The sequence below is a fragment of the Balaenoptera ricei genome, chromosome 20 (assembly GCF_028023285.1).
Source record: "Balaenoptera ricei isolate mBalRic1 chromosome 20, mBalRic1.hap2, whole genome shotgun sequence".
Lineage (NCBI taxonomy): Eukaryota > Metazoa > Chordata > Mammalia > Artiodactyla > Balaenopteridae > Balaenoptera > Balaenoptera ricei.
In genome coordinates, this window is record NC_082658.1 from 12,927,577 (window position 1) to 12,945,627 (window position 18,051).

The window sequence follows — 18,051 nt, forward strand, 5'->3', positions numbered from 1 at the left end:
CAGAATCCCCTCGAAGGCTACGTGATGAGACCACTTTTTCATCGGGCCCCCCAACGGGGAACCCTCACGTGCACAGCCCTGAAAAAAGTACACAGAGACCAGACGATGGGGGTCCCGGAGCCGTCGTCCCCGTGCGGGAGGCCAGGCGTGGAACCCTTGGTACATATGGGTGAGAGAGGTCAGAGAAGATTCCCGACGGGATGCCCCCCTCCTGGGCCGCCCCCCACCCAGCCCCGACCCTCCTGGCGGTGGCCTCGCGGGATTCTGCAGGCCGCGCCCTCCAGACAGACCACACCCCTCTAGAGCCCGATTCGCCCAAGCACATACCACGCCCCTCGAGGCCAGGCCACACCCACGCTGCAGGCCCGTCCCGGGAAAGGCCCCGCCCACACTAGGTCCAGCCTTTCCTGACCGGGCCCCGCCCACAGCCCCGCCACACCGCGCCCCCGCCCCTCCAGGCCAGGCCCCTCCCCCTCGACCAGGCCCCGCTCACGCCGCTGTCCGCGCGCTCCCGGCGCTGCCCAGTACCTGCTCGGGCGTCGGCGCTCCGCTGCCCCGCTGCCCTCGGGCGCCTTGGGAGCGCCCCTCCTCTGAGGTGCCATTGGCCAGGCCGCCGCGGAGCCGGGTCGAACGCGGGATCCGCCGCGAGCCCGGGACGAGCGCCGCGAGAGGTAGCGCGAGACCAGCGCAGCCGGGGACGCGGAGCGACGCGTTCCGCCGTCGACCTCCGGTCTGGTGGCCAGGCCTGAGCAATCGGAGGCCGAGCGCCGAGCGGGGCGGAACGGGGACCCGTGCGCATCCGCGGCGCACCCGCCCTTGCCTGCCCCCTCCTCCTCCCGTGCCTTCCGCGGAACCCGACGAGCCTCCAAGCCTTCGTCTGAAGTGTGTCCTCGCTCCGCCGTGCGTGCTCTCCCGGAGTCTCCAAGCCCACCTCCCGGGGATATCCAAGTCCTCCTCCCGGGGCTCTCCAAGCCCTTTCCCCCCACCCCGGGGTCTCTCCGAGTCCTCCTCCCAGGGACTCCGCACCCTCTTCTGTGGGGTTTCCACGCCTCTCTCCCCCGGCCCATGCCACACCGGAGGGCACTGGGTCCAGTTGGTGCTCAGTACACATGTATCCGTTAGGCCCTGCTGCTTTGTTTACAACATTCAATTTCCCTAGAGAACCTTACGTCCAGTGGGCAAGAAGATCTTAACCAGCCCTGTGGAGATACCTGATTCTGAAAGAGAGGAATTAGCAGTGAGGTTCATTCATGAGGATTAAGTCTGAAGAAGGTGAGTAATTTACTGATACAGGGGGAAAAGAAAACCTACTTAGACTCATTGAACAAGAAAAGAGATCTGCCCAACAATCCCGAAACTGGGGAAATCAGATGCCATTTCCTGGTAACTTTACCTGGAAGCCCGAGGAACTGGGACAATTGCAGACCTGCCAGGTTGTCTGGTAACAATAATAACAGTTGACCCAAGTCTTTGAAATAATCACATTTCTATAGACTTCATGCAGGAGGGAATCAAAGCAAAGAACTACACGCTCACAAGGTGGATTACTGAATTCTCCCTCTCCTTTTCCTTTAGATTTTGCAGCAACTTACATTGGTAAACAACTCTGAATGTGTCTGATGCAGGTAAGATGTTTGTGTTCATTCCTACTCTAGGGCTACAGGAATAATAGGAGGATTTCTCTCTGAATACGAGGAGGCACACACAGGACCAAGGCAGACTTCTCAGCTCAAAATTTTTTCTGTTGGGACTTTCCTGGTGGTCCAGTGGTTAAGACTCTGCACTTCCAATGCAAGGGGCGCAGCTTCGATCCTTGGTCAGAGAACTAAGATCCCACATGCCGCACGGTGCAGCCAGGAAAATATTTAAAAAAAAATTTTTTTTTCTTTTAATTCTATTCCCAGGAAAATAGATTTGGGTTTTTTTTTGGGGGGGGGTGTTTTTTAAATGTAAAACAATTCAGCTTTAAAACGTTGCAGTTTTTCAGAATGCTTTGTCTTAAACTCATCCACTTCTCAGTGATAATTTAGGTAATTGCTTTAAGAACTTTGTCATTCATTGAGACTGTCTTGAATATAGTTTATTCTTAAAAAAATCAAACTGATTGGTTTCTGTGTGCATTATATTATTTCTTCTGTTATATTATGGATTCCTTAAGGTCAGGGATTTATGAATCCTTGCACAGAATGAGTAGTTTGAATTACTGAGCTGAATATATGACCAATACACAAAGATTTTCTTTCGTTTTCCCATCTGATCCTTTGTGTTTTATGATAGAAGAAATAAGATTTCACTGTTTCCCAGCTGCTTCAGTATCATCCAGATACTTTCTCTAGTTTAATATAAACTAGCCAGCACTGATTAACTTGTGGCTTACTTGTTTTTTAAATTATCAATGGCCTATTTTAAATCATAGACAGTTTTCTCTGACCTAGAATAAATTTTTAGAATTTCTTCCTCCGTACAACCAAGCTGACTCGAACTCTAGAAATATAATTGTTTTTAACGCTATTCAAAGTAGAATAAAATTGAGGATAAATTTTCTACAAAAACATCATATTGTGGGGACTGAAAAGTGTTTGAGATATTTGCCTGTTTTCACTGGCATAGTATACATAGGATAAGAGGATCTTTAAAACAAGAAATTATTTTGCAGTCATTTGTGTTATTACAGATTATAGCCATCTTATAAGGAAACAATGCTGTTCTATTTTAGGGACAAATCACAACTAACTGGCAAGGGTCTCTATGTTTGAACATGGAGACAGACATCTTTTTTTTAGATTTGGCTGCGCCGCGTGGCATGCGGAATCTTAGTTCCCCGACCGGGGATCAAACCCATGCCCCCTGTAGTGGAAGCATGGAGTCTTTTTATTTATTTATTTATTTAGTTAGTTAGTTAGTTAGTTATTTTGTCTGCGTTGGGTCTTTGTTGCTGTGCACGGGCTTTCTCTCTAGTTGTGGCAAGCAGGGGCTACTGTTGCGGTGCACGGGCTTCTCATTGTGGTGGCTTCTCTTGTTGCAGAGCACAGCTCTAGGTGCGCGGGCTTCAGTAGTTGTGGCACGCGAGCTCAGTAGTTGTGGCTCGCGGACTCTAGAGCGCAGGCTCAGTAGTTGTGACTCACGGGCTTAGTTGCTCTGCGGCGTGTGGAATCTTCCCGGAGCAGGGCTCGAACCCGTGTCCCCTGCATTGGCAGGTGGATTCTTAACCACTGCGCCACCAGGGAAGTCTGAAGCATGGACTCTTAACCACTGGACCGCCAGGGAAGTCCCAAGACAGACATCTTGATTCGATTTCATGTTGGTGAAATGAGTTCCCTCCCAGTTCATATCAGAATTGAAACAGACATTGGAAGGACCAGGCCAGTTGAGCCTCTGGAGTCTATAACCCTGAATTTCTCCACTAGGAAGAAGTGCCCAGACAAGAGGTTTTTTTTGTCGCATGACTTCACAAAAAATAGTATGATGTCGGGTTCCTCACCATTTAAGATGCGACTAGTTCATCTGGACCTGAAAGGAGCCCCACCGAGGGTCTGCTACCTCTCGGAGGTGAGAGCTCCCTTTCTCCTCTAGAGAATCACTTTGCCTTGGGTTTGGTTATGAAGTTGTGAACAATCAGTGTTCTGTAGACGTGTGCTTGGAACACAACTGTGGGTTCTGAGTTGGGGCACGGTGGTGGCAGCAGCATAGATTTTGAATTTCCCCCAAATCCCCTCACAAAGCAGACAGCAACCACAATAGGAAAAGGAAAAACAGAAAGGACAAAAGAAGCACACAACCTCTTCATTGTGAGCCGAATCGTGTTTCCCAAAAAGGTATGTTTAAATCCTAACCTGTTGGACCTTGGAATGTGACCTGATTTAAAGATACAGTCTTTGCAGATGTCATTGACATAAGATGAGGTCATATGGAGATAGGGTGAGCCCTAATCCAATAAGTGGTAGCCTTATAAGGAGAGGAGAATTTAGACACAGACACATACACAGAGGGAAGATGATGTGAGGACACAGGGAAGGTACCACATGAGGACAGAGGCAGAGATTAGAATCGATGCATCCACAAGCCCAGGAGGACCAAGGGTGCTGGAAACTCCCAGAAGCTGGAAGAGGCAGGAAGGATTCCCCTTACAGCCTCAGAGGGGGAGCATGGCCCTGCTGACACCCTAGATTTTGGACTTCTGCCTCCAGAACTGTGAGAGAATAAATTCTTACTGTTTCAAGCCACCCAGTTTGTGGTGACTTCTTAGGGCAGCCACAGAAAACACATGTACTCTAAATCAAAAGTAGGCATCAGGGTATCCCCATGAATTCCAAAACGCAAGGGGTGGGGCCAAACCACCGACAGCACAACACCCACGTGGGGTTAGCAGCCGGGCAGGGGGTGGTAGAGGAAAGAGAAAAAAGAATTCAGACGATGTCAAGACCAGAGGACCCAGAAAAGAGCCCAACTAGTAAAGGTCTGTCAGAAACTGGGCCAGTCGTCCCTGGCTCCAGGTTGAGGATGAGTGCCCAAGGCCTCAAAGCACTCCAAAATACCTTCCAGAAACTTCTTCCAGAAGGACAGAGCCCACACTAAGGACACAGTGTTGGGGAAAAAATCCACATTGAGCTGGGCAGGAACATTGAGGGTGAAGTGGAGAGAAGTTTCAAATACTGGGGGGACGGGATCCAGAGGGAGTGGAGACCACGTGCTGTGGCAGTAGCTGCACAAAGTCCGTAACTGCTAATCCTTTATGTAACAGCAGCAGAGGGAGCCCTGGGCTGGCCTAGCTCCATCCCAAACAGAAGAACCTGCTCTCAGAAACACAAGAAAACACATCTCATTTAAAAATGAGCAACAGAAAAGGAGTGTGGTTGTGCCACACAAAGACACTGTAAGAAAAAAGAGGACGATGATCTGAGTAACCGTGAAGGTGCACCAGGAACATGTGACCACAAAGCAGATGACATAGTTCTGCAGTATTTCAAAATCAGAGCAGAGATACTAAGAAAGTGATACAGTTATGGAAGAACAGCATAAGTCAGAAATAGAAAAGCCCAGAAATGTGACAGCCAGACAGAAGGAGGTTGTGAAAAGATTGCCTCCAGACTCGGGAATGAATTAGAAAGCAAAAGAAAAAAAAAAAAATCAGAAACGGAGACTAAACTAGAAAAAGAACAAAAGTGAATAGACGCCATGGGAAACAGTATTGGGAAATAAATGGCCGAGAAGAAAAAGTCAAGTGTGAAGAGATAAAAGCATGGTGACAAATGGATAGATGTGGAAGACAGGCAAAGAAGATCCAGCTTATGTGTAGCTGGAGCCCCCATTTCATTACCTGTTGCTGCTGACAGAGAGGTTTAGACAACAATTTCTTATTCCTCCTGTTTCCACAAGTTGGCTGGGTGGCACCCTTAGGCTGAGCTTAGCAGCCTGTTAGCCACCCACAGCACCAAGGATCCCTACCACCCCCAATAGAAATGCCAAAGAGGCCACCCAGTGGTCAGACGGCCGAAAGGCTACAAGGGAAGCCAGGAACAAAAACGCTGAGGAAAATACGAAAATGCTGTAACCATTATGTTCCATTTGTGTAAGTGACTGACCTGGGTTGGTTTGACTCCTTTCCACAATCTGCCTCTTCTTGTAATTTGTAGTCAATTATTGATTACCCATTTTACAATTATCCCAGCTAATTCTTAGTCCCAAGCTGATTTCCTCCTTCCATCCAGCATGCTTCAGAACATCCCCATATTCTTGGGGAAAGAAAACTTCTGATAGCAACATCAACAAGAATGCTACAAATCACATAAAACTCACAGTGGCCCTTGTCTGGAGGTGGGTTACTATTCTAAGTTTCTGCAGGAGCCCGCTCCCTCAGCGCCCACCCCTGGCCGTGATGCCAGGCTAGAAGAAAATCTCAGTCCTGTATACAGTAGACACAGTCCTAAAAGTCCTGGAGGATAGGGATCCATGTTCTTTGAGATAAAGGTAGAGAAAGAAGTGGGGGAGAACCAGGGGAGGGACCCCATGAGCACAGTGGGACAGCCTCTTTCCTCCTTCATCTCCCTCCTCTAGGCTCCTTCCAGGTGCTGCAGTAACTCTCCAGAGCCCTGTAGGCTCCCCTTGCCCCAGCTCCCCCCCCCATTCCGCCCCCTTATATAAAATGAACACATCACTACATTAGAATTTGATTTGGCGTCACACGGAGTACACGGGAAAAATACAAAGATGAACTACAATCCATGTCCATCAGCTGGAAGAACAAGTCCATGAGCTTCACATGTATCACTTTCTGTTCAAATAGTCATTTCTTCATCACATCCCCCTCTCCCCCAGATATTCCCCCTGTTCCGTGCCCTGGGTGCAAACGGCCTCCTCATCGAGTATGAAGACATGTTTCCCTACGAGGGCCACCTGAGGCTGCTGAGGGCCAAGCACGCATACAGGTACCCGAGCCGCCAAGCAAGGCGATGCCTCTGCAGAGAAAATGGGGTGTGTGGGGCGGCAACCTGGAAGGGAGGGGAGGCCAGGCGAGAATTGAACGACAGCAGGACAGTCCTCTTCTGTCTTGTTAAATGCGTGTCTTTAATCATAAAAATAAAGCATGTTCACTGAAGAGAATTTGGAAACGTTTAAAAGAAAATAAGCATCAGCTATGATCCCCCACGAGGAAGCGCTGTGATCTGTTTCAGTCTTGTCTGGGTGTGAAGTGCGTGGAGGACACTTTGACAGGTGTCCATGCAGGGGAAGGAGGGCTACTGTTTAAGGTGGGATCTTCACCAGGAAAGTGAGGATTAAAGGGGAGAGGATCAGAATCAGTGAAGCCACATAGCGTGGTCATGGGTGCACCCCACTTGGCTTTAAAATTATGGGTATCCATGTAAATCAGTAATAAATGGCCCAAAAGAAAATGGGCAAAGAACATTTTGATCCCCAAAAAAGAAAGAAAAATAGCCAATAAGTATATGATAGTAATAAAATAACAGTGAAATGCCATTTTGGCTACCAAATTGGTGAAGCTTTTAAAAAAATGATAATGCTCTGTGTCCACGAGGGTGAGCAAAAGCAAGCCTCCCACCGGTGGGCTGTAAAGCAGCCCAGCCGTTCCGGAGGGCAGCTTGGCTCCACGTGGTAGAACTCCCAGCACGTACGTGTGGGCAGGAAACCGGAAAGGCATGAGCCAGAGCATTAATGTGGTGAGATGGCGGAGGCATTCGTGTTTATTCCTACAATGAACACGTTTTGTTCCTTTGTTTTTGAAAGTGAAAAAGGTGCCAGGGTTCCCGTGAAGCTTGAAAAAGGTATATTTAAAGACAGAACTTTATACAATCAATTCATTTATAGAACTGGTTAACTTTAGAGATGGTTCGAACACATACAGAAGTTGAGATAAATTCACAAATGACAACTCACGGTGGAGCAGGCAGTGGGCCCTTCCAGCATGGCGTCCTCAGTGGCCTCAGCGACGGAATGCTGGCCTGAAGGGACACTCCCACCCGAATCTTGAAACTTCTTTTTTTTTTCCTTTATTAAAGGGATCACCAGCCTTTTCTATAAAGGGCCGGACAGTAGATGTTTTAGGTTGTGCAGCCCATCTGATCTTTGTTACAACTATTAGTGGGGTAAAGGCAGCCACAGGTGATAATAATGAGTGGGCATGGCTGTGTTCCAATAAAACCCTATTTGTGGACACTGAAGGATGAATTCCATACGATTTTCACATGTCCCAAAATATTCTTCTCTTGAGTTTTCTCAGCAATTTTAAAACAGAAACCATTCTTAGGTCACAGGCTGTACAGAAACAGGTGGTGTGTTTGTTCTCAGGCCTGTCTTCCCACCCTTGCTCTAAAATATGATTGCTTGTGTGGCCTAGTTTCTTGTAAAATGACTTTAGCCTCTTGTCGAGTTTGGGTCAGAATAGCTGGTACTATTCTCACAAGAAGTAAACTGTTACTTGACATAACAGAGCATCGTTTTCCTAAATTCTAGCATGGGAGTCTTCTCTGAAAACTTAAGAATATCCATTGGGCTTTTCAGAGTTAGCGACCCTGCTAGTTTCCGCAATAGACTCCCCCAGGAACCTGACGAGGGGGGTTGGGGGGAGCCTGAGTGGAAGCCAACGTGAACCTCTCTGGGTGCTCTTGGTCTCTCTAGCCCCTCCGAAATCAAAGAGATCCTGCATCTGGCCACACTGAATGAGCTGGAGGTCATTCCCTTGGTGCAGACATTTGGGCACATGGAGGTAAGTGGGAGGAAGGGAAGTTACCTGGCACCCAGGTGTGGGGTTCAGGGGTGCACGGACGGGGCCAGACACAGGCAGGGAGCAGCTCAGCACTGTACAGAGAGGCTCTGTGAACAGCTGAGGAGCTCGGAGCTCTAGGTGGGAGCACCCTCTGTCCAAGGAGGGGAGGGGAAGAGCTGGATGGGGGGCCTGATTCCCACAGAGCCCTGCAGACTGGGTTGTTTTCCTTTTTAACGTGTATTCATCAAATTATTATTGTGCGAGGTGAAATACAACATTAAGAAAATGTGCTTTCTAGGACTTCCCTGGTGGTCCAGTGGGTAGGACTCCGCACTCCCAATGCAGGGAGCCCGGGTTCAATTGTGCTGCCAATGCGGGGGGCCCGGGTTCAATCCCTGGTCGGGGAACTAGATCCCACATGCATGCTGCACCTAAGAAGTCCGCATGCCACAACTAAAAACAGATTCCGCATGCCATAACTAAAGATCCTGCATGCCACAACTAAGGATCCCATGTGCCGCAACTAAGACCCGGCACAGCCAAAATAAATAAATAAATATTTTTTAAAAAATACTTTATTAAAAAAAAAGAAAACGTGCTTTCTGTGTTCTCCTTTTTCACTTAATGTTGAAAATATTTTTCCAAGCTCCTATGTGATCTTCAAAAATATTTTTCACATCTGCCTCAGATAAGCGGAAGCAAATTAAACATAATACTGATTTAATGGCTCTCAGGCTCCGTTTAGATCTATCAGCAGTCCTTCCCCCACATCTTCACTTTCACTCCCAGTGATGGCGCTTTCCTTCCTGTTCAGGGATTCTCTCCCACCATCTGCCCTCCAGCTCTCCTGGTTGGCTCTCCCTGCTGTGCTCTCTGGGCTCCGGTCCCGACACGCTCTCATTACCCACAACCCCCTCCTCCTAAACCCTACAGCCTCCTGGTCCCCGGCTCTGGCTGTGCCCGGCATCTTCTCCATGTGCTGTCCTGTAGCTGCACTGGACTTGGCTGTCCCCATGGCACCTCTTGAGGGCCCTCTACTCACTTCACACTCCTTCTCTGGACAAAGCCATTTCCCCTCCTGCTTCCCTCTCCTGTCCTCAGTGACTCCCAGGACCCCTGTCTCTAGTGCAGACCCTGGGTTCTAGTCTACAGTTGTCTGCTTGGCGTCTCCGTTGAGAGGCCCCTTCCAGCCTCAGGGAGGGGCTGTACCATCCCCAACCCCCGACACCAGCTGCATTTCCTGTCTACTGTCAGGTCCTACCCTTTGCTCCTCTGCCTCCTGAATCAGCATTCCCTCCGTCCCACTGTCACCATCCTTGTCTAAACTACTGCCTGACCTGCTGTGAAGTCCTCCAGTGGGTCTCCCAGCATCACTCCGCCCATCCCCACCCCGTGCCCTGCTCCCCACCACAGCTGGTCTGAGCGCCTCAAGTACAGCTCCATCATCCCACGCCCTCCTGCTCCTTAAGTGGCCTTGCTCTGCGCTTACGGTGGATTCGTCTCCTGGGGCTACCATAGCAAAGGACCACAAACCAGGCGGCTTAAACTACAGACATTTGTTCTCTCACTGTCTGGAGGACAGCGGTCCAAAATCAGGGTGTCAGCAGGGTTGGCGAAGACTCTACATCTGGTCACTTGCATCAGAATACCCTCTTCAGCAGTGAAGCACAGTTCAAGGATTTTGCGCATTTTACTTTCTGAACTGTTGAGTTTTTTAAATTCTTTGTGTATTCTGGACAAAGTCTTTTGTTAGATACGTGACTTACAAACATTTTCTCCCAATCTGCAGTTTGTCCTTTCATTCTCTTAACAGTGTATTTCAAAGAGCAAAAGTCTTTAACTTTGATGAAGTCCAGTTTATCCGTTTTTCTCTTCGATGCATCATGCTTTTGATGTCATTTCTAAGAACTCTGCCAATCACCAGGTGATGAAGATTTTTCCTGTTTTCCTCTAAAGTCTTACACTTGCACATTTTCCGTTTAGACTTATGATCCATTTGGGGTTAGTTTTTGTGTGAGGTGTGAGGTGGAGGTTCATTTTTCTTGCATGTAGTATGGCACTGCTTGACCAATGGTGCCAACACCATTTGTCAAAAAGACTGCTTTCTTTGAGATTTGGTATTGCCTTTGCACCTTTGTCAAAAATCAATTGACCACATTTATGAGAATCTATTTCGAGACCGTATTCTGTTCCATTGATCTATGTGTTATCCCTTTGTCTATCCCACATTATCTTCATTGTTATAGCTTTATTGTAAGTCTTAAAATCAGGTAGTGAGATTCCTCCAACTTTATTCTTTTTCAGAATTATTCTGGCTATTCTACTTCCTTTGCCTCTTCATATGTATTTTAGATTCAGTTTCTCTATGTATCTACAAGAAACCTTGCTGGGATTTTGATTGGGATTGTGTTAAATCTGTAAATCAGTTTTGGCGGAAAATTACCTCTTTACTGTGTTGAGTTTCCCAAACCACGAACGTCGTATGTCAGCCATTAATTGTGTTATTCCCCTAAATGTGCCTTTTAGGTTATGATGTGTCCAGGTTTGGGTTTCTTTGCCTTTATCTTCCTTGGAGTTTGATGAGCTTCTTCACTTTTGTGAAGTTTGGGGCCATTTCTTCATGTTTTTTTCTGTCCCCTTCTTTTGGGACTCCTTTGCTCATGCGTTGGTAGCTCGGATGTTGCCCTATGGTCTCTGAGGCTCTGTTCATTTTCTTGTACCTTTCCTCGGTTACTGAGATTGAATAATTTCTGTTGATCTTCTGTTCCAATCACTGACTCTTCTGACATTTCAAATCTGCTGCTGGGCCCATTGAATGGATTTGTCTTTTTCCACACTGCGTGGCTTGCAAGATCTTAGTTCCTCGACCAGGGATTGAACCTGGGCCCTCGGCAGTGAAAGCGCAGAGTCCTAACCACTGGGCAACCAGGGAATTCCCCCTGAATGGATTTTTAATTTCCCTTATTGTAAATAGTTTCCTTTAATTCTTTTTTTTTAATTTTTAAAAAATTCATTCATTCATTCATTTATTTTTGGCACGTTGGGTCTTTGTTGCTGCACGCAGGCTTTCTCTAGTTGCGGTGAGCGGGGGCTACTCTTCATTGTGGTGCGGGGGCTTCTCATTGCAGTGGCTTCTCGTTGCAGAGCACGGGCTCTAGAGCACAGGCTCAGTAGTTGTGGCACATGGGCTTAGTCGCTCCGCGGCATGTGGGATCTTCCTGGACCAGGGATCGAACCCGTGTCCCCTGCATTGGCAGGCGGATTCCTAACCGCAGCGCCAGGGAAGCCCTTCCTTTAATTCTTGGAACATATTCGTAATAGTTTCTTTGAGATAACTGTCTGATAAATCCAACATCTAGGCCCACTCAGCATCAGTTTCCATAGAATTGTTTTTTCTTTGAGTCTGGGTCCCACATTCCAGTTATTTGCATGTCTCAATTTTTGGTTGAAAACTGGACATTTCAGATCATATGTTATAGCAAGTCTGACTTTTCCCCCCATGGGTAGGTGTAAGTTGCCTGGATTTAATCTGTCTCCCCAGCTGTGTGTGGTCACGGATGCCTCTGTTGTTTTTGTATTCTTGTTTTTGGTTTTTGCCCTAGGGGGTCACTCTTCGGTCTTCACAGCTGATGATTCCGCAGGGTTTGGGTGGTGGTTGTGCCCGAGCCCATAAGGCCCCCCCTTGTGCCACAAGGATTGGGGGGCCACACTCAGGGTTCAGGCAGTTCTCAGTCTGCCACGGCTTCTGCTTTCCACCCAGCCTGCTCGGGCCCCTGGGTGTGTGTGGCCCCAGCCAGCCGGTGTGTAAGGAGAACATGTGTCACCTCTGTCGCCCTATGGGGACCGCAGAATTCAGAACAGTTTGCCACTTTTACTGACTGGTCCCCAAAGGCCGGGTTTACCCACAGCCAGCCATTGTGGGGGGTGGGAGCACCTAGGCAGAAGCTGCAGAATCTGTTTTTACCCAAAGTTATGGCAGCCTTTCATGAACACGCATTTCCCAATTTGTTGTTCACCTTTGGTTGGTTTCTGGAGCCCTAAAACGGTCATTTTGGACAAATCATTCCACTTTGTACTTGTTTTGGGGAGAGGATTTGCCAGCCCCTTCACTTGAGCAAGAAGTCCACCCGTGTGTAGTTCTGTTGTGAAGGGAAGCTGTCTTTTCCGTTTTCTCATTCAGCCCAGTCAGAGTTGGAAGGGAGAAGGGCTGTTGACCAAGCAGCCATGTTGCTCAGAGACCCGCCCACTTGGCACCCTGGCTCTGGTCCGCAGTGCAGCCCTGCCGGCCCCTCCGGGGACTCTAATAGACGTGAGGCCATCAGGACTCAGAGGCAGGAGCCGGACTTCGGGGAGCTCGGGGACAAGCTCCTCCCCAGGGTCACCAGCTTTCCTGTTGTCTCCCCACAGTTTGTGCTAAAGCATGAGGCTCTCGCTCACCTCCGGGAAGTGGCACTTTTCCCCAACACCCTGAATCCCCACAAGGCGGAGTCCCTGGCACTGGTTGGAGCCATGATTGACCAGGTGATGGCACTGCACCCGGGCGCCCGGTGGCTCCACATCGGCTGTGACGAGGTGGGTGCCTTGCCTTGCCTTGCCAGCAGGCAGCTCCCCCAGCTCTGCAGCAGCCCCTTTTCTTCACCTCAAGGTCACCTTCTCCCACCTCGTGGGTTCTTCTCTTAAATAGAAAAGTAGTTCCGAGGATAAAGGAGTGCTGGCCGAGGAGATGTCCCCAGTGAGGGCCTTGGTCCCAGCTGACGGGTGATCTCGCGCCGGCGAACCTGCCAAGCCAAGCAGGGTGCAGTGGGGTGCAGGCACCCACAGGACAGCAGCAGAGCAGCCCCTGGTTACGGCACATTCACGTCCTCGGGGTCAGTGTGGCCATGAGTTTGAGCCGGTTCCTTTCTTCCAATTGAAGAAGTGCAGTTTTGGACTGTGGGAGAAAGGAAATACCACTTTAGGGCCGTGGAGCACTGGCTGGAAAGGTGGTTCCCGGGGGTGCCCTCCTTGTCCTTGAGAAACACAGTGGCCAGGAAGATACCGAGCCACCGAGCACAGTGACCCAAAGGCCTCTGCTCGTCTGAGCTTGGGCATCTGAGATAGGATGGTGGTTTGTAGACATTTTACCCCAGAGTTTGATCCTCTTCTTCAAAAAAAATCTCTTTTTTTGTAGTAAAATACACATAACATAAAATTTACCGCTGTAACCACTTTAAAGTGAATAATCCAGTAACTTTTAAGTCATTCTCAGTGTTGTGCAGCCCTCCCCCCGGCTACTGCAGGACCTCTCATCTCCCCGCCCCCCTGTCTTCCGCCCCTGCATCTATCAGTCTCCTTTCCATTTCTGTGTTGCCCCCTAAGCACCCCATAAACGGAGTCCTGCCCCGTGCGTGGGCTTCTCTCACTGGGCACCTTCTCCAGCGTGGCTGAGTGACGTTCCAGTGTGTGGATGGGCCACGCTCTGTTTATCCATCTTGTGTTGTTGGACGTCTGGTTATTTCCACCTTCTGGCTGCTGTGGAGCCCCTGTGCCCAGGCTCAAGGGAGTCTTGAGTCAAGGTTCGGGTCTCGGTGCAGAAGGCAAGGGCACCCTTCACTGTCTCCTCCCCATGGGCAGCTGCCCCGAGAGTCTCCCAGGCCACAGCGTGAACCCGTGGGTGAGGATGGGTGGTCCTGGGGCAAACCCACCTGTGTCTCCTCCCAGGTCTACTACCTCGGAGAGGGTGAGGACTCAAGACAGTGGCTGCAGCAGGAGCCCAACACCAGAGCAGAGCTGTGTCTGTCCTACATGGAGGCGGTGGCCAGCCACGTGCAGGCCCAGCACCCCACCACGACGCCCCTGGTGTGGGACGACATGCTGCGGGACATCCCCGAGGACCAGCTCTCAGGTCGGCCAGGCATGGCCCTGGGGGGCCGGCCAAGCTCCACAGGGCGCTTCCTGGTGCCATGAGGGAAGGAAGCCGAGCTACTCTGAGCCCCCGACTGTCAAGGAGAGACCGTGTAGTAGATCCGCACCAAAGCTAACTCCAGACCATCCTGTTAGGACCGTTTCTCATGTGAAAATGCCATTCCCCTAGAAGGCCTCCTGGAGTCTTGCCAGGAGTACTGTTGTGAGAGATCTGACCCAGAGAGCAGCACGAGGCCCCGAGGGGCGCTGGCCATCAAAAGGCGGGGGTGCGGGGCGGCAAGGGCCCCTGGTGGCACTTGAGAGCTTCCAGTGCTTCTAGGGGCCTCAGCCCCACACACCTGCACGGCCAGCCCTGCAGGGGCCTCTACTGAGGTTCACACCGGCTGGTGGAGGGAAGCAGTGGGCCCCCAGCCCTCCAGGGCCCAGCCTGCCTGAGGCTCTAGGTTGAGACAGGGAGGTCATGGCCCATGCTTCCGCAAGGCCCACCCAGGTGTCCTCGCTGCAGCCTCTACCACATGTGGCCACTTGGGTTTTAATTAATTACAATTAAGTCCACTTAGCGGTATGTTCCTATTGCACCTGGGCCGGCCCCGCGTGCAGACAGCATGTCCCCCTCGAGGGAGCTTTGGGACCACTGGCCTGGGGCTCACCCCTGGCAGCTCCAGCAGTGTCCAGTCACTTCCAAAGCCGGCTGGGCTTGTGGCTGCGGCATTTACAGCCAAAATCATAGCATAGTATTGAGTCTGTACTTAAATTCATTTTAACGCAAGAAGGGAGAGTTAGAGGGACACGCCCTCACAGCCTCTCTCCACCCCCAGCATCGAGGGTGCCGCAGCTGGTGGAGCCTGTGCTCTGGGACTATGGGGCCGACCTGGACGTCCACAGCAAGGGTCAGTACCAGAACAGAGCCCAGCGGTCATGGGCTCCTCCCGGTTTTCCACCCGGACGAGTGTGTGTTTCGGGCTTCCCGGCTGCACCTCCTCAGGGTCTGCCACTCACACCTCTCACTTGCTCACCCAGCGCTCCTCATGGAGAAATACCGGAAGAGCGGCTTCTCCTGGCTCTGGGCCGCCAGTGCCTTCAAGGGAGCCACGGGGGCAAGCCAGGCCCTGACCCCCATCGAGCACCACCTCAGAAACCACGTGCAGTGGCTGCAGGTGGCGGGCAGTGTGCCAGCGGACACGCTGCAGGGCATCGTCCTGACTGGCTGGCAGAGGTGAGGCCATGCAGGCCCCAGGGACGTTCTCGGGGCCGGCCTTTCCCGGGAGGGTCAAAGCGGTTCCCGTCACCTAGGACACACCGCCCTCCTCAGCCCATCCAGTCTGGGCCTCAGTCCTTCCCGCCATTCGGTCAAGGGGAAGCAGCCGGCCCTCTGAGGAGGGTGTGGAAGGACCAGCTGCACAAAACAAGCCACTTGGGGTCAAGCCCCTCACGCCACACTCTGCAGAGGGGACGCTGCTCGGGGTGTTCAGGGCCCTAGGGCACTGGCCCTCCTGGCCCATGCCCTGTCCGAACCACACGTCTCTGCATGTTCACCCCGCCCTGCCCCCCTGCCCGAGGTCATGTTGGGAGAGGCATGAGGACAGACTTCGGCTTGTTTAGGATTTCACACCATTTGAAAAGTAGAGCTACAGGTAAACCCCTGGTCCCAGGCAAGTCTTGGCCTCAGGTCCCATCCTGAGGGGGAGGCCAGGTGGCCCTGACACCAAGAGCAGGAGGCCCTGAACCCACAGGAGGTAGCAGGAGGCAGGGCTGACCCACTGGACCTCAGCCCTCACTCATAAAGCTGAGTCAGAGGTTAACTTAGGGATTTCAGGGTGGCAACCACAGAGCATTAAGCCCAGGCAGGTCACTCTGGGTGGGGTTCCTGCAAAGCCATGGAACCTTCTGGAAGCAGCGAACGCTCTGCAGAAGCTTCTAGATCCCTGTCCTGTCTCGCGGTGTCTCGTGTTTGAGCATCTGCTGTGCTGAGCGCCCCTCTCCCACGGACTTAGGTATGACCACTTCTCTGTGCTGTGCGAGCTGCTGCCCGTGGGAATCCCGTCCCTGGCTGTCTGTCTGCAGGTGCTTCTACATGGTATGGTCCCCTGCTCCTCCCAGGAAGCCTAGTGCCCGGGGCCCCCAACTGCCACCTCCTTGGGGCTGGACTGTGGTCTTCCAACCAGTGCAGGAGAGGGGAACACACCCATGGCCCCGGCTCAGCCACCCACCCACCCCACTGCAGCCTGGGTCTTCGAGCCTAAACCAGGACACAGACCAGGAAGTTAGGGGGACGTGCCCCGCAGGCACAGTGAACCCACAAGAAAATTCATCATGGATAGGGTGCAGGAGAGGGCCCACCTTCGCTGCATAAATAGCCTGAATGCCCAGTGCTGGTGGGTGTGGCCCCAGAGGGGCAGCTCCCTCACTTCTGGTTCTCGAGGGAGCAGCCAGGTGTGGGCATAGGTGCTTAGAGACAGAGGAGACCAGCAGGCAAGGTTGGTGATGAGGCCCTGGTTACATGAACTGCATATTATACGGGACCAGGTGGGAATTTAAAGTAGCAACGTATGTGGTGTTGGCACAGAAAAACGTCAAGGTGGTTGAGGAAAGTGAGGACTGAAAAATAAACACACTTTGTATTGTGCTGAGCTACAGGGAGGTGGAAGGACAGATACTGGGACTCTGGCTTATCCTTTTTTGAAGTGTCAGTTCTGAACTCTTTGGGGAAAGGTACAGACAACAGAGCAGATGCCTGTGCTAATAGGAGCGCGTTGGCCTTGGCACCCCTTCCCCAGGAGGCAGGCAGCACAGAGCCTCCAGCGTGTCCTCACCTCCCTACCAGGCTGCAGTAGCCTTGGGCTAACCCATCCCTGAGGTCAGCATGTGCCCAGCTGGGCCTGGCCGGCAGTCCTTCTCAGTTGCTTTGCCCACCACCCATGCCTGAGGTCAGCATGTGCCCAGCTGGGCCTGGCCGGCAGTCCTTCTCAGTTGCTTTGCCCACCACCCATGCCTGAGGGCCAGGAGGTCCAGCCAGCACAGAGTCCAGGCCACCTCCTCCTCCAGAGGCCCCTCCAACCTCCGTCTGTGGTTGGTTTTAGGAGGCTTTGCCGAAAACGTTAAAGCAAGAGTGGAGAACTTTCTTGGGACTTCGAGCTTGGAAGCAACGGATTTCAGGAGGTAACACCCTCACCCCCAGCCCTGCCTGTCCCCCCATATTTGGATGCATCCTCAGCACAGCGGCTCCCTGTGCAGTGAGAGGGCCGGCTCCTTCCCTGGCAGCGACATCTTGAACCTCATCACACAAGTCAGCCTCCATCTGTGCAGCTCTGTGGATGCGCTGCTGGAGAGGGACAGGTGAGTGGGCAGGGGAGTGACCCCCCCACTCGGCAGGGTGAGGGCCAGCCAATCCTGCAAGACTTTCTGGGCGGAAAACAACTTTTTAAAATTTCTACCAGATTTTCAAAGGTCTTATTTTACAACCACCGAGTCTGCCTTATGAGCCACAGCGTGCCTACCTATGTGTGTGGATTTGCCCCCAGGTATGTGACCGGCTGGTTCAGCCCCTACCATCGCAGACGGAAGTTCATCCACCCCGTCATGATCCAGCACATCCAGCCCCAGGCACTCAGGTAGCCCACACCCCTCCCAGCCGTGCCCATCCCCGAGGCTGCCCACCCTCTACTGCATGCTGGCAGCTTTCCGGACAAGCTTTCTAGGTATTGCAGCCGTGGATTCCTAGGTGACTCAACCGAATCAGCTGTGCCTTTAGGCTTTAGAGAAGCTGGGGCGTTCCTGCCTGAGAGGGTGAGGGTCACCAGATGCCCTGAGCAGGGTCCAGGGCTCACCATAGAACCAGACTGCCTAGGGCTGATCCTGGCCCTGCAGCTGCATGTGTCACCATGGGGACAGGGTCCCAGCCAGCCCTCCCCAGTGCTCTCCTGGCT

At 51.7% G+C, this 18,051-nt stretch overlaps 2 protein-coding genes across 6 annotated transcripts in view; one reads left to right on the forward strand and one right to left on the reverse strand.

Moving 5' to 3' along the window:
- OGFOD3 (2-oxoglutarate and iron dependent oxygenase domain containing 3) overlaps positions 1–729 on the reverse strand; it is a 19,745-nt gene extending 19,016 nt beyond the window's left edge. The window contains exon 1 of one of the 2 annotated variants that reach the window (XM_059907324.1): positions 529–719. In XM_059907324.1, the coding sequence (XP_059763307.1) occupies positions 529–602 (74 nt within the window). In that variant the 5' untranslated portion in view covers positions 603–719. Of the gene's footprint in view, positions 1–528 lie in introns of both variants that reach the window. The other variant, XM_059907325.1, reaches the window with a different exon arrangement.
- The window catches only part of HEXD (hexosaminidase D), an 18,271-nt gene continuing 695 nt past the window's right edge, over positions 476–18,051 (forward strand). For 2 of the 4 annotated variants that reach the window (XR_009499534.1, XM_059907321.1), the window contains exons 1-14: positions 476–1,272; positions 1,576–1,625; positions 3,408–3,549; positions 3,723–3,815; positions 6,316–6,425; positions 8,134–8,221; positions 12,629–12,793; positions 13,922–14,105; positions 14,944–15,015; positions 15,146–15,341; positions 16,120–16,202; positions 17,206–17,284; positions 17,360–17,461; positions 17,647–17,736. Coding sequence is in view for 3 of the 4 variants with exons in the window: in XM_059907321.1 (XP_059763304.1) it covers positions 3,463–3,549; positions 3,723–3,815; positions 6,316–6,425; positions 8,134–8,221; positions 12,629–12,793; positions 13,922–14,105; positions 14,944–15,015; positions 15,146–15,341; positions 16,120–16,202; positions 17,206–17,284; positions 17,360–17,461; positions 17,647–17,736 (1,349 nt within the window). In the remaining variant the exon portion in view is untranslated. Of the gene's footprint in view, positions 1,273–1,575; positions 1,626–3,407; positions 3,550–3,722; positions 3,816–6,315; positions 6,426–8,133; positions 8,222–12,628; positions 12,794–13,921; positions 14,106–14,943; positions 15,016–15,145; positions 15,342–16,119; positions 16,203–17,205; positions 17,285–17,359; positions 17,462–17,646; positions 17,737–18,051 lie in introns of those variants that run through there. The other 2 variants (XM_059907323.1, XM_059907322.1) reach the window with 2 other exon arrangements.